Source organism: Sarcophilus harrisii, chromosome 1 (genome assembly GCF_902635505.1).
Source record: "Sarcophilus harrisii chromosome 1, mSarHar1.11, whole genome shotgun sequence".
Lineage (NCBI taxonomy): Eukaryota > Metazoa > Chordata > Mammalia > Dasyuromorphia > Dasyuridae > Sarcophilus > Sarcophilus harrisii.
Window position 1 is genome coordinate 199,168,766 of NC_045426.1, and position 18,975 is coordinate 199,187,740.

General features: G+C 31.9%; 1 protein-coding gene across 3 annotated transcripts in view; it reads right to left on the bottom strand.

Moving 5' to 3' along the window:
- LMNB1 (lamin B1) overlaps positions 1-18,975 on the bottom strand; it is a 74,455-nt gene that overhangs the window by 10,576 nt on the left and 44,904 nt on the right. For 2 of the 3 annotated variants that reach the window (XM_003759501.4, XM_031968545.1), the window contains exons 7-10: positions 3,858-4,078; positions 2,735-2,960; positions 2,045-2,149; positions 8-127 (exon numbers count right to left, since the gene is read on the bottom strand). In XM_003759501.4, the coding sequence (XP_003759549.1) occupies positions 8-127; positions 2,045-2,149; positions 2,735-2,960; positions 3,858-4,078 (672 nt within the window). Of the gene's footprint in view, positions 1-7; positions 128-261; positions 312-2,044; positions 2,150-2,734; positions 2,961-3,857; positions 4,079-18,975 lie in introns of all 3 variants that reach the window. The other variant, XR_004234184.1, reaches the window with a different exon arrangement.

The window sequence follows — 18,975 nt, forward strand, 5'->3', positions numbered from 1 at the left end:
ATCTTACCTCTCCCTGAGAATTTTTTAATATAACTTTCACATCTTCACCAGTACCCCAAGAGTTCTGATTTTTCCAGATAAGGTCAGTGGGAGGAGATGCAGTGACTCCAGCATTTGCAGCCCAAATCTGGAAAATAAAAAACATTTATTATCTACGAAGTCCATATCTTTCTAATGATATAATAGGATGATAATCCAAATTCTTAAGAGCCAAAGATCAAAACACCACAAAAGCAATTATTACAAGTTAGATTATATTACCTGTGTGAATGTAAACAAGTCATTTCACCTCTTGTCCTCAGTTTTCTTACCTGGAAAATGAGGCAGCTGATAAAAGGTCTCCTCCAATGCTAAAATCTTATGATCTTATAAAATGTAGATAGGTGCAATAAGTAAAAAATCTCAAGTACCTTCTCCAACTTGTCATTGTAGGGAGGAGAGGGAGGAAGAGAAGTCCACTATTACAGGGATACTCTAATGCCCAGGGAAGTATTCCCCTTGGATATTTCCAAACCAGGCTCTTTTTGTTGGATTGCTACCATTACTTTCAAGAAATGAAAGGATAAAGATCTGAATCTTCTATATCACAAATGAAGAAGGGCAGCTTACCAGCCCTTTAGTCCCAGGGCATGCACAGGAAGCAGCATGGGCATAAGGTAGAATGCCAGACTCTGACAAATATCTTCATATCTGCTGTTGCTGGGCAGATTCATAGAGAGCAAGTGGGAGATGTGACATTAAGGGCAAACAAATCAGTAGCTGGCTCAGACAAGGGCACTGTGATTAGGAAAACTGGCTACCCTTGCAATACCTGGGTCAGATAATTTGCTGAACATTATCAGAAAAACCTTGTATTTCCTGCCTAAAAGATGTTAACTGAATCAGTTACTGGGTACATAAAAAGCTGCCTGGCACACAAATGGGTCAATCAGCAGTGAAAAACCTTCCACTTTCTACTGGCAGCAGTTTCATCTGAACTTTAAAAAACAAGACACTTGTTCCAGTATCAAACCTAAGTTTGAAGCCCTTCCCAGAAAAAGGAGAAAAACTTTTTTTCATTTTATGAAAAACATTTCTTTAAGAAGTATGCTAATAATTTTATGAGGTATAGTTTACTGTAATATTACCTTTCATTTACTGTGTAAATATGTATGTGTATATGTATATATGTATATCTATGTACATGTGTACACACACACACAACGGTTTGCATCTTGTCTTTATTATAACATTAATTATCCTTGAGGGTAGGAACCATGTTTTTGGCCTTTTTTACTGTCAGTGCTTAAAACAGTACCTGGTATATAAAAAATACTTGTTGCCTGACTGAATGATATTCTAGAATATACTAAGAAATGTTTCAGTGTTTAATTCCAAATCAAGTTAAAATTTCAAATCTCTTTGATGACATCAGTCAACATGCAAAGCCATATCACAGATGACTTTCTGTGCCCTCAAGTTTCAGAGATTGGGAAAATTATCTTAATGTTTGTTTCAACAAGGTATGGTTTCCCAAATAAGATTGAAATACAGTAATAGTAAAGGCAAATATTCTGTGTTCATGAAGCAAAAAGGAAAATCTAGATTTAGCAACTCATCCTGTGAGTTGAATATCATCATTAGCCAATATAGAAATACTTATCATTTTACAGAGTTCTCTAAGAAACTGAAAAAAAATCCATGACCTTAAAATACTTATTATTAGAAATCCAATAAAAAAATACAAAAAAATATTAAAACAGAATTAGGCAATGTAACATAGTGGATAAGGGTATTTGGAATCAGGAAAACCAAGATTTAAGACCTGTATTTGATACATACTTGCTCTGTGGCCTGGGGAAAGTGCCTCAAGAGAAATCTCAAAACTATAGATGACAGAGTAGGGGTTGTTGATCTGAATTGGTAGATGAAACTTCATTATTGAGAGCTCTCTACCCTAATGAAATCACAGCTAGACTTTCTCTCCCAGTACCCCCACCCCAAAATAATTAATCTAATTAATACCTTAAGTTTATTTCCAGCAAGAAAAAAAAAAATCACTTACTGTAACAGTTTGGCCTGCTTTCAATACATATCTTGAAGAATATTTATAAGTGACAGAACTATCTCCTATTTTTCTGATCATCTCCCAGCCTCCCATTGGTTGATCCTAGGCACAGAATAAATAAAGATTGTTTCAAATATACACAAAGGTAGTTGAGAACTAAATAAACTTTTAAATTTATTCAAACATAGGTTGGCTTAATAAAGGAAGCTTTTTTCTTTCTTTGTGGTTTTTAAGGTTCGCATTTTCACATTCTGAAATAAAGGGCCTCTCATTTGGCAGACTGCACTTCATGTAATTCACAATTAAAAGTCTCATAAAAATAAAGTTTATTAAAAATATCTAAAACCTCCCAAACACCAGCTATACTTTGTGATTTAATGAAATAAAAGTATTGTTCTGGTATGGAAATGATCCTGGTTTCTCTGAAAGAGTATAAGCCCTTCTAATTCCTATTAAGATGAAAAAGCTTTAAACCTGGTAACAGTCATGCACTTGTTATATAAGGCTCAGTTCAGTAAGAGTTTCATTTTGTGGCTGTATTTTTCAGACACAAAAATTTTCAAAGATCATGTAAAGTGAAGCAATTATCAATGATTAAAAAAAAAATCAGAGATCTCTGGAAATTTCTAGTACAAATCATTATAAATAAAATAAAAATTAAATCTATTACCTTTAATTTTATTTTACCTGTTCAGAAGTGTTCTTTAGGCAAATAAATTTTCCATCTACATCTATCTTTTCAATGCAAACATTTCCAGTAGCTGAGGCTGAATGAGAGATGCTGATGCTACTACTCGCCTCAGATTCCTCCACATCAACTCTCTTCCTCTTTCCTTTAGTTGTACGCACACTTTGACTAGATGATGCTCTTGACACTGTTACACGAGAAGAAGGAGTTGGAGAAAGCTTCAACCTACATAAAAAAGAAGAAAGATTCACTTGGTGTTTCACAATGTATATTTTCCTTTCTCAACTAAAATAAAAGCTGATTAGCTTTCTAAGATAAAGTACTGCTAACTTTCTGTTATATAATACTGATGTGCAAATGAACAAAAATCACCCTAGATTTTACTTCTGGCTCCAAACTGACCCCAAGTCAGTTACCTCACATTTATAAATCAGATTCCCCACCTTTAAAATGAAGATAAAAAAATTTTCTATCACCTAAATATTATCAAAATCAGTAGGATAATCATTTTAGAATGTATTTTATGTAAATTATATGAAGTTAGCTTTAACATGATAAATCAGGCTCTTGAAATTGTAGATTTTAACTTTTGCAAATTTATCATTTTTATGTAGAAGCATACATTAATAAGGATAGCTTCATTAAAAACTGCTGTTAAAAGACAAAATGTTACATTTCTACTTTGTCTCATGTTTTACAGTTTCTTTTAAATATCTCTGCATTGTGATTCCTATATTATAAGTTGGCACTAATCATTACCAGAATATATTAATAGAATGTTTTTAACCCCAATCAGTCTCTATAAAGCCTTAAAACATTTTAAAAACTTCATTCCTATCACAGCTAAACTCTGGTAAGTCTCAAGTCTCACAGGAATTCTCATACTGCAAGGCATAATCTACCAACAAAATGTGTTGTTTTTCTGCAATATTTCCTGGTTATAAGAGAGGACTGTGATCCATTATTCTCTTTCTTTGAAAGCTTTTGAGGGGAAAAGAAATGGCAATGAATAAATAAATAGCAGTGCCAGCTTTAAGTGCTGAAAGAAAATATAAATTCGTTCTTTAAAAAAATAATCACAGAAGGGTAGGAAGGAAAAGGCAGTGGCACTTCATTTCTTACCTTTCTTCTTCAACTTCCAACAATTTCCTATATGCACGGATTTCCACATCTAGGGCTAATTTCACATCTAGAAGTTGTTCATATTCATTTAACTGTTGCTGCATTTGATTCCTTACTTCTGCCATTTCCCTTTCTTTATCGGATAGCAGTCGTCGAGAGTTGTCTCTTTCTTTTACAAGCAAATCCTCCAGCTCTTGCATCCTATCCAAGCATGCTCTATACTGTAAATATTAAGAAAAATGTGTTTTCCAGAAAAATTCTGTTCAGCAAACCAATCACTAGCAAGATGGAAAACAAATAGATTTTACTTTATACAAATAAGTAAATCTAAGTGAATATATACTGTTATTATATATATATATATATATATATATATATATATATATATATATAATGGAAATGACACAAAGAAGGTTAATTTTCAAGAAAATGAAGCCCTATGTCCTTAAAATATACGTCTGCTTACAAATTTTCTTTTAATATGAGCTCCCTATATTTTGCATCTATAAAAATCTCTTAGTTTTGGGACAACTAGAAGTCATATCAATTATAGAAACTTAAATTGAGTAAAACAGTAGGTAAGTTGATACTTCAAAATGTATTAATAAAAATAAAGAAGGAAATATGTGAAATATTTAGAAACTAAAAGCAAATTCTGAATACTGGTTGTATATGTGTTTAAAAAACAAAACAAAAAACTCTGCCAAATCAAATCCTTCATGTTGGAAATCCTAAATAAGCTTCTTTTGTTAATCTGTACTAATATAATGAAACATTAAGAATGCCCTGTCAGGAAGTTTCCTGGATAATTCTGTGTTATCCCAATAATCAATTCCTAAAGAACAGCAACTATAAGATTTCCAATTTGGTTTTTTTTCCAGTTTTGTTCTTTTAAAGTAGATGGTTACCCTAATTTTTAAGGAGAAGTTACAATAGTTGGGATAAAATGGCAACTCAAATGAAAAATCAAATATGCTCAAATGAAAAATAGACAATACATTTCTAAAAACTCACATGGTTCAGTAAATGATCTTACAATTTTCCCCATGATAGAAAAATCCCTTCGTCAACCTAAAATGTTAACTTGAAAAGAGTGATTAAAGGGCCAAATCCAAATACTGGAACAAAAGAGAAAGAGTCCCTTCTTTTTTTAAACTTCAGTCCAAAAATTAATATAAAAATCATAGCAACATTTATTTTTCTGTAGTGATGAAGATGTAAGATGCCACAAAGAAAATTCAGTTTTCCATGCCATAAGAAAGCTTGCTACACCAAACCTCCCTCCATATAGGCTGTAGCTTAAAAGGTACTGAATCTGTCCTTGAGACTTAATTAACTCAGTGTGCTGAATCAAAGGGAAAAAAAAAACAATTGGAAATCATTAGGATAGAGATTAATATTTTAATCACTGCTGCAAGGCTGAAATCAAGCAGAGCTAACCACTTTACTGAATACTGAGCAAGAAGTCCTGGCACAAAGCCCCAGGTGAAGAACTAAGACTGAAGAGATATGAATAAGCATTCAGACTACTAGAAAGAATTGTAATAGATTCAAAAATACTAAAAAATAAAATAAAACAAAAACAAACAAAAAAAAAAACCCATCCTAATCTAGAAGGAAAGAGAAATTCTAATTACTTGTAAAGCAAAACTTTTCAAAGGAAAAGACTGATTTCCTACAAAAACTACATGACTATCTGAAAGAAATAAAGCAAAGAAAGAAAAAATGGTTTAGACAAAAATTGGTAGTTTAAATAACAGACATCATGAAATTAGAAGAGGCCAAAGGAAAACGAATGTTTCTATGTAAAACAGAAAAAAAAAGAAAAAAAAAAAAAGAATAAATGTGAAATATATGCTATCAAAAGCAACTGATCAGAAAAAGAGGTCAAGTAGAGATAATTTAAGAATCATGAGACAACCAGGAAAACAATTTTTTTAAAAAAGTCTGGGATTGAAAGGAATATACATATATCTCAATTATGTACATAATCTTTATAAAACCTGATTATTACATTAAAACCTCACATACAAATGCAGAGTAGTAGTAATATAAAATATTCTTTTGCAGACTACAATGCAATAAAATTATATTCAATAAAAAGTCAATGAAGAAAGGATCAACAATTTACTGAAGACCAAATAATTTTGTCCAAAAAATTAGTAGGTAAAAGATAAATCATAAAAACAATTGGTAATTTCATTAGCTAAAAAAATAAGGCAACATACCAAAATTTGGGAGATAAGCCAAAATCATTCTTCAGAGAAAATGCCTAGCTTTAAATACTTTCATAGCTGCAAAGTCAAGATGAAGGACATTTTTGCTTTAACTCTTCCACAGCTAAAAGAGCTTGCCAGAATCAATTCTAATTAGAAAAGTTAAAAAAAAAAAAGTCAACAGTGTGAGTCATTTAGGAAGACAGAGCTTATAACCACTGAACTGGTTGCTTCTCAGGAGTACAATGTAGTAATGGCAACATGCCAGTAGCAACATTGGGGAACAAGCAGGACTGAACACTTGTATAGAAAGAGATCCTAGGAAACCCTCTGCACCAGCAATAGGAGCAGGAACAGGAACCATCTGCCAATAGTTCTGTCACCCATTACTCAATTCTGGGTCAGAGATACAAGGTGAGAGGAATATTTGTAATTAGAAATGAACAGGGGGCCCTCCCTATGGAAAAGGCAAGGGACAAGTTCCAGAATGGAACTTAAGTGCAGAGTAAAGACTTCATTTTAACTTTTAGCCCTACATACAAGCCTACAATGAAATAAACAAGTATAGGAGATCAAAGCCAAAGGGGATTTAGGAATTCAGTCACTCTGAACCTGCAGTGCACTTGGAATTTTACTAACAGTAGCTGTGCCCAATAAAAGTCTGTGGAAACTTAACCAACTTTACATAAAACAATAGATACAAATCAAAACTAGGTCAGGAACTTGCAGAGAGAAGACAAGGGCATAAACAGTCTCTACCTGCACTCTTATCACACCACTTTTGAAGTGGTTATAGGTCTCAAAATGAGTGGTGAAATCAGAATGAGAAAAAAAAAAAAAAAAGACAAAAACTGAGGTTCAAAATCACCTCCTTCCTCCCCAAAGTGAGCAGAAAACAATGTTAACATAGAATATAAAGTCAAGAACTGGGCTGGAAAAAAGAGGGAAACAAGAAAACAATTTGACTATAAAAAGTTAGTATGGTGTTGAGGAAGACAGTATCTTGAAAATATTAAGAAGCAAAGCCTCAAAGGAAAATGCAAGTTGGAAACAAATCCAATAAGAATTTCTAGAAAAAAAATTCACAAAAAAGATAAAATAAAAGAACAATTTAAAAAATCAAATATAATACCAGAGGTGGTTATTAGTTTAAAAGAGAAAGAAATAGAATATTTTAAGAAACACTACTTTAGAAAAAAGAAATTGATAATCCACAAAAGAGTTCTCAAAGAAAAATAAAAATCTTGAAAACAACATAATACCAAAAGGCTTTACAAGCAAATTATACCCAACGTTCAAAGAACAATTAATTCTAATATGCCATTAACTTTTGAAAGATAAGTAAAAAAGAGGTTCTACCAAGTTTCTTTTTTTTAACAAAAACATAATCTTGATACCTATACCAAGAAGAGTCAAAAAAGAAAGAATATTTATACAAAACTTTGAAATAAAAGTTTAAATAAAAGGAAGGAGATTATAATTATATTTATCATAAATTTCATATACTATGGCCAGGCTGTATTTATACTAGGAATGCTTAGGAAAATTATAAGTATAACTAATCAAATCAGTAACACTAACAAAGCAAAATCATGATTATTTCAATAGAAGCAGAAAAGGTTTTGACAAAATACAACACCAATTCTTATTAAAAATACTAGAATACTAGAATTTCCTTAAAATAATGAGCAACATCTATTTATTCTTAAATTTTATTTATTTTAATTCATGGGATAAAATGAGCATTTCTATAATATACAATAATAAAAAAGGATAAAATCACACATGAAACTACATATCTATTATTTACAACTTGCTATTCCTTTTAAATATATAATAAAGTTATCTGTAACTTTCTTTTTTCCCCCCTTCACATAGAATATAGCCAAGTTTCAAAACTTCCAGATTAAAGAGAAAATATTTCAAGGAATAAGAAAAGTAACAATTTAAATACTGAGGAGATACAGTCAGGATTTCACAAGATTTAGAAGTTTCTTTGAACATTAATATTTCAAAGATCAAAAGAACAGGCTTCCAACCAAGAATAATTTATTCAGCAAAGTTTAGTATAATCCTGAATGAAAAAAAAAAAAAAAAGAAATAGACATTTGATGAACAGAAAGACTTTCAAATATCTGTAACAAAGACTAGAAAACAATGGAAGATTTGATAAAAAAAAAAATCCACAAGAAATAGAAGGAAAACATCAAATACTACTAATAATGTATTCATTAAAGCCAACTGTTCTACTTCTTATAAATGAAAACATTACCAGTACTCTTAAAACTGTCATCACTACTAAGGTAGACTGAAAAAAAAAGTTGGGGCTAAAATGTGTATTTTGGGTCAATTCTAAGAAGTAGAAGTACGTAAAGGTAAAAAGGAGCAATTATCTAATACAAGGTGTGAAAGGAAGAACTGATGAGGAATCAGGTTGAACTGGTAATGTTGGATACTCTCATTTGATCACACAGCATATACATCTGAAGAGGCATAGAAATCTTCTGAACTTGTCCAAAGGTGAGAGGATTGTGGGGATAAGGTAAGGGAGGGACTTTTAGAATGGTGGGAGGGAAGAGAATAAGGGGGGCATTCTTAGAGGAGTGGATAGAATAAGGTAGGGAGAAAAGATAAAGTAACAGGGATAGAGTAAAAAGAGGCTGAGAAGGAAGATGGAGAGAAATTCACAAATAGTAACTATAATTTTGAATATGAATGGGAGGTATTCACTCATAAAATGGAAATGGATAACAGAATTGATTAAAAATAAAAATTCAACAATATGTTGATTACAAGAAACATTTAAGAATGAGAGAAGCATATGAAGTTAAAATGGAGGGTTAGAGAAGAATTTCTTATGCTTTAGCAGATACAAAAATAGCAGTGATGGCAATTATAAATTCATAGAAAGTTATGGCTAAAATATATTTAATTAAAAGGGATAGAACAGGGTAACTACCTTTTGATAAAAGGTAAAACAATGCAGCAATATCAATACTGAACCTATATGTATCAAATATATAGAATTTAAATTTTCAAAAGAAAAGTTAAATAAATTCAAGCAATTTACTTCCTCCTCTGTTAGTCTGGGAAGTCTGTATTTTTGGAGGTAGTCATCCATTTCACTTAGGTTATCAAATTTATTGGCATAAAGTTGAGCAAAATAACTCCTTATTATTTCTCTAATTTCCTCTTCATTGGTGGAAAGTTCTCCCTTTTCATTTTTAAGACTAATTTCATTTTCCTCCCTCCTTTTTCTAATCAGATTTACCAAAGGCTTGTCTATTTTATTGGCTTTTTCATAGAACCAACTCTTAGTTTTATTAATTAGTTCAATAGTTTTTTTACTTTCAATATTTTTAATTTCTCCTTTTAATTTTAGAATTTCCAATTTAGTATTTGATGGGGGTTTTTAATTTGGTCTTTTTTTAGTTTTTTTAGTTGCAAGCCCAATTCATTAATCTTTTCTTTCTCTGTTTTATTCAAGTAAGCCTCTAAGGATATAAAATTCCCTCTTATTACCGCTTTGGCTGCATCCCACAAATTTTGGTATGATGTCTCATCATTGTCATTATCTTGAGTGAAATTATTAATTGTATCTATAATTTGCTGCTTCACCCAATCATTCTTTAAGATGAGATTGTTTAGTTTCCAATTACTTTTTGGTCTATTTCCCCCTAACGAAAAGTTAAATAAATTATAGGTAGAGACAAATAGTACTATAATAGTAAGGGACATTCATCTTCCCTTCTCAGAACTTGACAAATTTAACCATAAATAAATAAGACATCAAGTAAATGCACAGAATTTAATTTAGTTAAGCTAAATATGATACATAAATGGAGAGAATTTAATGGAAATAGAAAGGAGTACATACACCCTTTTATCAGTAATTTATGATACATTTACAAAGGTTATATATTATTAGGCCAATATTAGGACATATAGATTTTATAGCTAAAAGCAGAAAAGCAAAAACATTAAAAGTATATTTTCAGACAACAATGCTATAAAAATTATATTTAACAAGGGGTCATAGAAATATTAATCAAAAACTAATTGAAGAGTAAATAACCTGACCTTAAAGAATTAGAGGGTTAAAGAACAAGTCATATAAACAATGAATAATTTCATTAAAGAGAATTATAAGAAAGAAATAATATATCAAAACATATGGGATATAACAAAAACAGTGATCAGAGGAAAATCTATATCTCTAAATGTTTAAATCAATAAAACCAAAAAAGAGCAGAAAAATAAATTTAAATATACAATTTTAAAAAACTACAGAAAGAACAAATTAAAAATTCCCAATTAAGCACATTCGAAAGCTTAAAAATTAAAGATGAGATCAATAAAATTCAGTGTAAAAAATATTTAATTATTAAATAAAACAGAGTTTGGTTCATGGAAAAAAACCCAATAAAATAAAGCATTGGTTAATTTGATTAAAAGACAGAGAAAAGAAAACAAAATCATCAGTATTAAAGATGCAAAGAGTGAATATACCACTAACAAAAATGAAATTAAAGTCATTAGAAGAAGCTATTTTGCCCAATTTTTATATGCCAATAAATTGAAAATTAAATAAAATGGAAGAATATTTATAAAAATTGTATAGGTTGGCAGAAGAGGAAATAGGATTTTTAAATAGTAATTTTAGAAAAAGAAATTGAATAAAATCTTCCTAAGAAAAAAGCAGCAACCCCAGACATATTTAAAAGTAAATTCTACCACACATTTAAAGACCATCTCATTCCAAAAAATTCTTTTAGGAAACAAATATGATACTTATACCTAAACCTAAACTTATATCTAAAAACAGATAAAGAAAATTATAGGTCAATTTCATTATAGAATATGGATGAAAAAATTCTATTAGTTAACAGATTATAATATATTTATACATAAAGATCAAGTGATTTATAGCAAGAATGCAAGAATTATTTAATATAAGAAAAATTACTAACAAAATTAATTACATAAAGAATGAAAAATTAAATTAAGAATTAAAACTTTATGAAATATCAATAGATAGAGAAAAATTATTTGATAAAATACAATATTCATTTCTATTAAAAACACTTCAAAGTATTGGTAGAAAAATGTTTTTTCCTAAATACATAAAAAGTATTTATCTAAAGCCATCAGCAAGCATTATTTTTAGTGGGCATAAGCTAGAAACCTTTCCAGTAAGATTAATGTGAAATAAGGATGCTCACTATTGCCAATAAAATTAAACATTGTATTGGAAATCCTAGTAATAGTACTAAGAGAAGAAAAAGAAATAAAATCAGAATGAGATAATAAAACTCTCTTTTTGCAGATGATATAAGCTTGAAAAATCCTAAATACATGTCAAAACACAGGAACTATATAAACAAAATTATAACAAAAATTTTTATACAAATAAAATCAGATTTAAATAATTAGAAAATAAATTGTTCATGAGTAGGCAGAAACAATATAATAAAAAAGATAATTTTACCTCTGGTAATTTATATATTCAACACCATCTCAATTAAATTAACCAAAGTTATTTTAGTAAATTAGGAAAAAATAATAGCAAAATTCATTTGGAAGAGTAGTATCTATTTAAAATCAAGAACAAACATTATTGGTAATGAGTGCAGGCCAGTAGCTTTTCTACCAAGATTGACAATAAAACTAGGTCATCATTTTTATTCAATACTGTACTAGAAATGCTAGCTACAGTAATAAGAGAAGAAAAAGAAATTGAAAGAATAAGAAAAGACAATGAGGAAACAAAATTATCACTTTTTGCACACAGAAAATCCTAGTCTACTAAAAAGCTAATCTAAACAATAACTTCAGTAAAATTAGAAGATATAAAATACATAAATTCATCATTTACCCATCTATATCACACACACACACACACACACACACACACACACACACACACCCCTCCAACAAAAAGCAATTAGAAGAGAAAGAAAGAAGTTGCATGTTGAGTAAATACACATGATATAAAATTCTTTGGAGTCTTAACTGCCAATATATACACACAGAGGACTATATGAGCAGTTGAAAAACACCTCAAAACACTCATTGGTAGGTCAAGAGAAAATAAAAATGATAGTACTATGAAAATTTACTTATTCAGTGCTATATTAATTAAGCTATCAAAGAACTAATTTATAGAGCTAGAAACAATAACAAAATTTAGCAGAAAAAAAAAGATCAAAAATATCAAGTAAATCAGTGTCAAAAATACATGAAAGAATGGGGCTACATAGTACTAGATCTCTAATTATAGAACCAGATAAGAAACACAGTGGCTGATCAATGAAACAAAATAGGTAAAAAAATAAACAGAAGCAAACAAATAAAGTGACAAATGTCTGATATATCCAAAGATTCCAGTTACTGGGGGAAAAACTCTCATTATTTGAAAAACTGCCGAGAAAACTGGAAAGTAGTCTGGCAGAAATTAGGCATAGACCAATTCCTTACACCATAAACCAAGCTAAGTTCAAAAATAGGCATTTGATTTAGACATAAAAACTGATATAATAAGAAAGTTGGGGAAGCAAAGAAAATATTACCTGTCAGATCTATGGATAGGGATCAAGTTCATAACCAAACAAAAGATAGAGAAGTCCAACAAATTCAATACAGCTAAAACTGAAAGCATGAAACCCGGGGGTGGGGGGTGGAGGTAGAGGAAAAAAATCTTTGTGGCAAGTTTCTCTGATAAAGGTCTCATTTCTCAAAAATATAGGAAATGAGACAAATTTATGAGAACAAAAGCCATCCCCCAAATAATAAATTATCATGGAATATAAGTAGGCAGTTTAAAAAAAAATTAAAAACTATGAATAATCATATCAAAGGATGCTCTGAATTATTAGTAATTAGAGAAATCAAAGTTAAAATAACTGAGATACTACCTCATACTCATTAAATTAGCTAAGATGACAGAAAAGAAAAATGACAATGTTGAAAGGGACATGGAAAAACAAGTTCACTAGTGCAATATTAGTGCAATTGTGTAGTCCAATCATTCTGGAAAATAATCTGAGACTATGACCAAAAATTTATTTAATTTAGCATGCCCTATGGGCAAGCAATGAAGCTAGATATATAACCCGAGAACAAAGAGACAACAAAAAATCCATTCACATAAAAAATTTTATAGCAGTTTTTTATATGGTGAAAAAGAATTGGAAACTTGAGAGTTTGCTCATCAATAAGGGAAAGGCTGAAAAAGTTATGGTCTATGAGTGTAATGGAATACTTTATGATATGAGAAATGATAAAGTAGATGATTTCAGAGAAAACCTAGGAAAACTTATTTGGAGTTATACAAAGTGAAGTGAGCAGAACTAGAAGAATGATTTGCAGAGTAATAGCAATATTGTAAAGAAAATTAACTGTAATGACTTAGTAACTGATCAATACAATGACCCACCCCCATTGCAAAAGACTTATGAAGAAAAATGCTATCCTTGTCCAGACAGAAAAATGATGAACTCCAGAATCCAAACTGAAGCACACTTTTTTCCTTGCTTTTTCACAAGGGATTTGTTTTTATTTGGTTTTCTTCTTCAATGAGAACTGAGTTTAGAGGAGAAAAAACAAAATCTTGATAACTGAAAAAAAGTTTTAATAAAAAATAAAAGTAGTTACTCACCTGCTACTCACTACTAGTTGCTACTGGACAGATGTTGCAAGGTCATACCATCACCCTTTCCTAAGAATGCCTATTATGAGATGGATGATACATGATGTCACTTTTATAAGGTTGATATAGCACAGGATCTTTCAGCTGTTTGTCCCTTTCAAAACAAGTTGTGTGGAAATCAGCCAAGCTAACTATTCCACAGAGATCTGGAAAATGCACAGATTAAGTCCTAATTGAGAAATCCAAGAAAAAAGTAACAATGAGTCATTTTTCCAGTCCAAAAGAGCAGGAGCAAGAGAGACTTGTGGACACTAGAGACCAATGTTTAATGAGAAGAGGCTATACTGCCTTCATGGATAGAGAATGAACTAGCAAGTGAACAAGTTCTTGCTCAGCACTGAGGACAAGAGCAAGAATAGAGCATGGAGAGACCTGCCCTGTGGAGGGAGCAGGAATAGGTCTTATCAACTTGTGACCCAGCCAGGTGCCAGATAAGAGAATCTATCTTTAGATTAGGAGATCAGTTGAGGGTTGGGAAGGGTCTTCAGATATAGGTTAGATATTGAGCAAGGAGCAAATAAAGAAGTAAGCAGTACCTATGCAATTTTGACCCCAGACCTCCCCCCCCCCAAAAAAAAAAAAGTTCGTTGGTATAATCAGGGCAGGGAAGCCAGTGGTTATTTCTCTGAAACTGCAAAATTTTTTTCCAGTTGGCTGTCAGTAGCTGAGTCTCACAGCAGTCTAATTGAAACTGTAACCAAGGGTCAAGCCCACAGTTGTGCTGTCTGGTCAAGAACTACCTCCAGAGCTCAGACTCTGCCCTTGGTCAGACTGTTTTGATTGTATTGAAAACTTGGAGGTTCCCAGACTTAACTGTTCCTGAGATCATGGAACTAACAGTACCCTACAAAAGCAGCAGCAGGATCTAAGAGGACACAAAAGAAGACCAAGGACAGGTCCTTTCCAAAATGCAGAATGCCTAGCCTGAAATAAGGTCCAAAGTTAGAAAATAAAGCTAGAAGAATGAGCCAATAACAACAACAAAAAAACTCATTACAACTATTTTACTTAACAGGGACATTTAAGATACCAACACAGAAGAGAATGACTCTAAAAGATCTACAAGAAAAACCTCAAAGAAAAACACAGCTTTGAGAGTATAAGGACAATGATTCCTAGAAGAAATAAAGAGGTTTTTAAAAAAAAAGACCTAAAAAGTAATTTATTTTCAAAAAAATGAAGATTGCTTTAAAAAAAAAAAAGTTAATATATGAGTTCTCTAGAAAAAAACTGGAAAGAAAATCAACAGCTTCATACAAAAACTGGAAAACCGTATACCAGTAACAAATTTTGAAAATTAATATAGACTGGTTGGAGTCCAAATGGTGGAGAGTAGACATGTCTTTATTTGAGCTCTCCTTAGTGTCCCTCAGATGAATATCGGATCAAGCCTCTGAACTGGTTTTGGAGGGAGAGAACCCACAAATATTTGGAGTGTAATAAATTTTCAGCAGAAGGTATTTTGGAAGAACTTTGGAAAAGGTCTGTTTCAACTGGGCAGGGAGAGGGGGGCAGCATAGTGCATAAGCGCAGCACAGGGACTACAGGGTGGTGTGGCATCTACACAGGGAAACAACCTGGGGGGCTCTAAAATAGAACAGCTATTGGTTATTCTGTCCTGGATAGAAGCCAGTGGATCAGCAGATTATCTGTGAGACATCCAACACAAATACAAAAGGCAAATTTAAAGCCCTTGAACCCCAGAATAACATGGGATTTAGCCACAATCACCCAGCACCTAAAGGAGCAGCAGCACCAGCCCAGGACAGCCTGAAATCACTCTCATTTATAGAGAAAGCATGGGACAATCTCCTCTTTGCCCCAAGAGCAGACCTCAATCATTTAAAAAAAAATGAGTAAAAAACCCCAAAAGAACACTCAACATAGATAGTTTTTTTTGGAAAAAAAGAACAGATCTCAAACCCTAAAGGCAAATTGTCAGCCCTAAAAGCTGATATAAGTTGGTCCTTACCTTGCAAGGCTCTATTGGAAAAATTTAAAAAGGACCTTAAAAGAGAATTAAAGAAATACAAGGGAAAAGGTATAAGAAAGGAGGAAGAACTATAAAAGAGAAGGGCTGTTTGAGGGAGGTGGTGGCCAGAAGCAAAATAGTGGTGACGAGGGAAAGGGGGAAAGGAAAGAGAAAACTATAACTTGGGGGAAATAAAATGGCAGGAAATACAGAGTTAGCGATTTTAAGTGTGAATGTGAATGAGATGAACTCTCTCATAATAGCAGACTGGATTAAAACTCAGGATCCTACAATATGTTGTTTGCAAGAAACACATTTAAAGCAGAGTGATATATTGAGTAAGGGTAAAAGACTGGAGCAGATTCTATTATGCTTCAGCTGAAGTAAAAAAAGCAGGGGTTAACGATCCTGATCTCAGATCAAGCAAAAGCAAAAGTAGATCTAATTAAAGAGATAAGGAAGGAAACTACATCTTGCTAAAAGATAATGAAGTAATATCAATACTTAATATATATGCAAACAAATGGTATAAGATTCAAATTTCTTCTGGAGAAGTTTAAGAGTTCTGCAAGAAGAATTAGACAGCAAAACTATACTAGTGGGGGATTTCAATCTTGCTTTCTTAGAACTGGATTAATCGAACCATAAAATAAAAAAGAAGTTAAGGAGGAAAGAGAATTTTAGAAAAATTAGGTATAATAGATCTTTGGAGAAAAGTGAATGGAGACAGAAAGGAAAATACTTTTTTCTCAGCAGTACATAGAACCTATACAAAAACCAACCCCATGTATTAGGGCAGGAGTCCTCAAACTTTTTAAATAGGGGACCAGTTCACTGTCCCTCAGACTGTTGGAGGGCTGGACTATAGTAAAAACAAAAACTTTGTTTTGTGGGCCTTTAAATAAAGAAACTTCATAGCCCTGGGTTAGGGGGATAATCAACCTCAGCTAGCGCATCTGGCCCACGGGCCATAGTTTGAGGACCCCTGTATTAGGGCATAAAACCTCAAAATCATATGTAGAAAGGCAGAAATAGCAAATGCATATTTTTCAGATTATGATGCAATAAAAATTATATGCAAATAAAAAGGCCAGGGGAAAATAGAACAAAAATTAATGGGAAACTTAAATAATCTAAGCCTAAAGAATGAGTGGGTGAAACAACAAATCATAGACACAATCAATAATTTCATCCAAGAGAATGACAATGAAACAAAATACCAAAATTTATGGGGCACAACCAAAGCAGTTCTTAGAGAAAATCTTATATCTCTAAATGCTTACTTTCATAAAACAAGAAAAGAGAAGATCAAGAAATTGGACATGCAACTAAAAAAACTAGAAAAGAAACAAATTAAACCCCCCCCAATTAAATACTAAATTTGAAATTCTTAACTCAAAGGAAAGACTAATAAAACTGAAAATAAGAAAACTATAGGGGGCAGCTGGGTGCTGCAGTGGATAGAGTACCAGCCCTTAAGTCATGAACCCGAGTTCAAATTTGACCTCAGATACTTAACACTTGCTAGCTATGTGACCCTGGGCAAGTCACTTAACCCCAATTGCCTCAGCAAAAAACAAAAAACAACCAAAAAAACCCCTACTGAATTAATAAACAAAACTAAGATACATAAATAGATAAATCTTTATAATAGATACAAAATAGATAAATATTTAATTAATTTGATTAGAAAAAGAAAAGAAGAAAATCAAATTGTTAGTATCAAAAATGAAAAGGGAGAACTTTCCATAAATGGAGAGGAAATTAGAGCAATAATTATGAGTTAATTTGCCCAACTATAAGTCAATAAATCTGATAATCTAAGTGAAATAGAGGAATACCTACAAAAATATAGTTTGCCCAGATTAACAGAAGAAGAAATAAATTACTTAAATATTTCCATTTTAGAAAAATAAATTGAACAAGCTATTAATCAACTCCCTAAGAAAAAATTTCCAGGACCAGATGGATTTACATGTGAATTCCACCAAACATTTAAAGAACAATTAACTCCAATGATATGCAAACTATTTGGAAAAATAGGAAAAGGAGTCCTACCAAATTCCTTTTATGATATGATATGATATGCTGATCAGATATGATGCTGATAGCTAAACCAGGCAGGGTCAAAATAGAGAAAGAAAATTACAGATCAATTTCCCTAATGAATTAATGCAAAAATCTTAAATAAAATGTTAGCAAAGAGATGACAGAAAATCATCCCCAGGATAATACATGACCAAGTAGGATTTATACCAGGAATTCAGGGCTGGTTCAATATTAGGAAAACTATTAGCATAACTGACTATTATCAATAACCAATTTAACAAAAACCATATGAGCATTTGATAAAATCCAACATCCATTCCAATTAAAAACAGTAGAAAGGATAGGAATAAATGGACTTTTCCTTAAAATAGTCAGTAACATCTATTTAAAAACATCAGCAAGCACCATATGTAAAGGGGATAATCTGGAACCATTCTCATTAAGATCAGGGATGAAACAAGGTTGCCCACTATCATCATTACTATTCAATATTCTATTAGAATTATTAGCTTTAGCAACAAGGAAAGAAAAAGAATTGAAAAGAATCAGAGTAGGTCATGAGATATGAAGGCATGGGCTTCTGCTAAGAGGTAGTGCTGAGGCCACCTTGATCTTTGATACACAATAAGTTTTCTGCCACGTTGCAGAAACACCCTTGTTGAGCAAAGAACATTGATCTGTGATCGTGGGAATGAGTGTAAACCAAGGGTCACAGCTAGGGGCTACATAAACAGGGATGCCTGACCAGGGCCTCTTGCTTGTGAGTGAGTTGCTAAATTGCTGGATTGGCTTTCCTCCCATTGGCAGATACCATGCATACAGCAAAGCCTATGAGTTGCTTCTCTGAATAGTGATCGGGGATTGCCTACTGTTCACATGTTGATCATGCTTGCAAAAATGTCTATCTAACAAGGCTATATGCCATAATAAACTGGAGCTCTTTTCACACTCTATGAATCTCCTGCCTCATTCATCTTGTCTCTGAGATCAAAGGGCTCATATGCCATGAGCTCTTAAAAGATGGCCACAACAATGAGGAAATCAAATGATCACTCTTTCCAGATGATTGAGAATCCTAGAGAATCAACTAAAAAACTACTAGAAATAATTCACAACTTTAGCAAAGTGGCAGAATGCAAAATAAATCCACAGAAATCATCAGGATTTTTATAT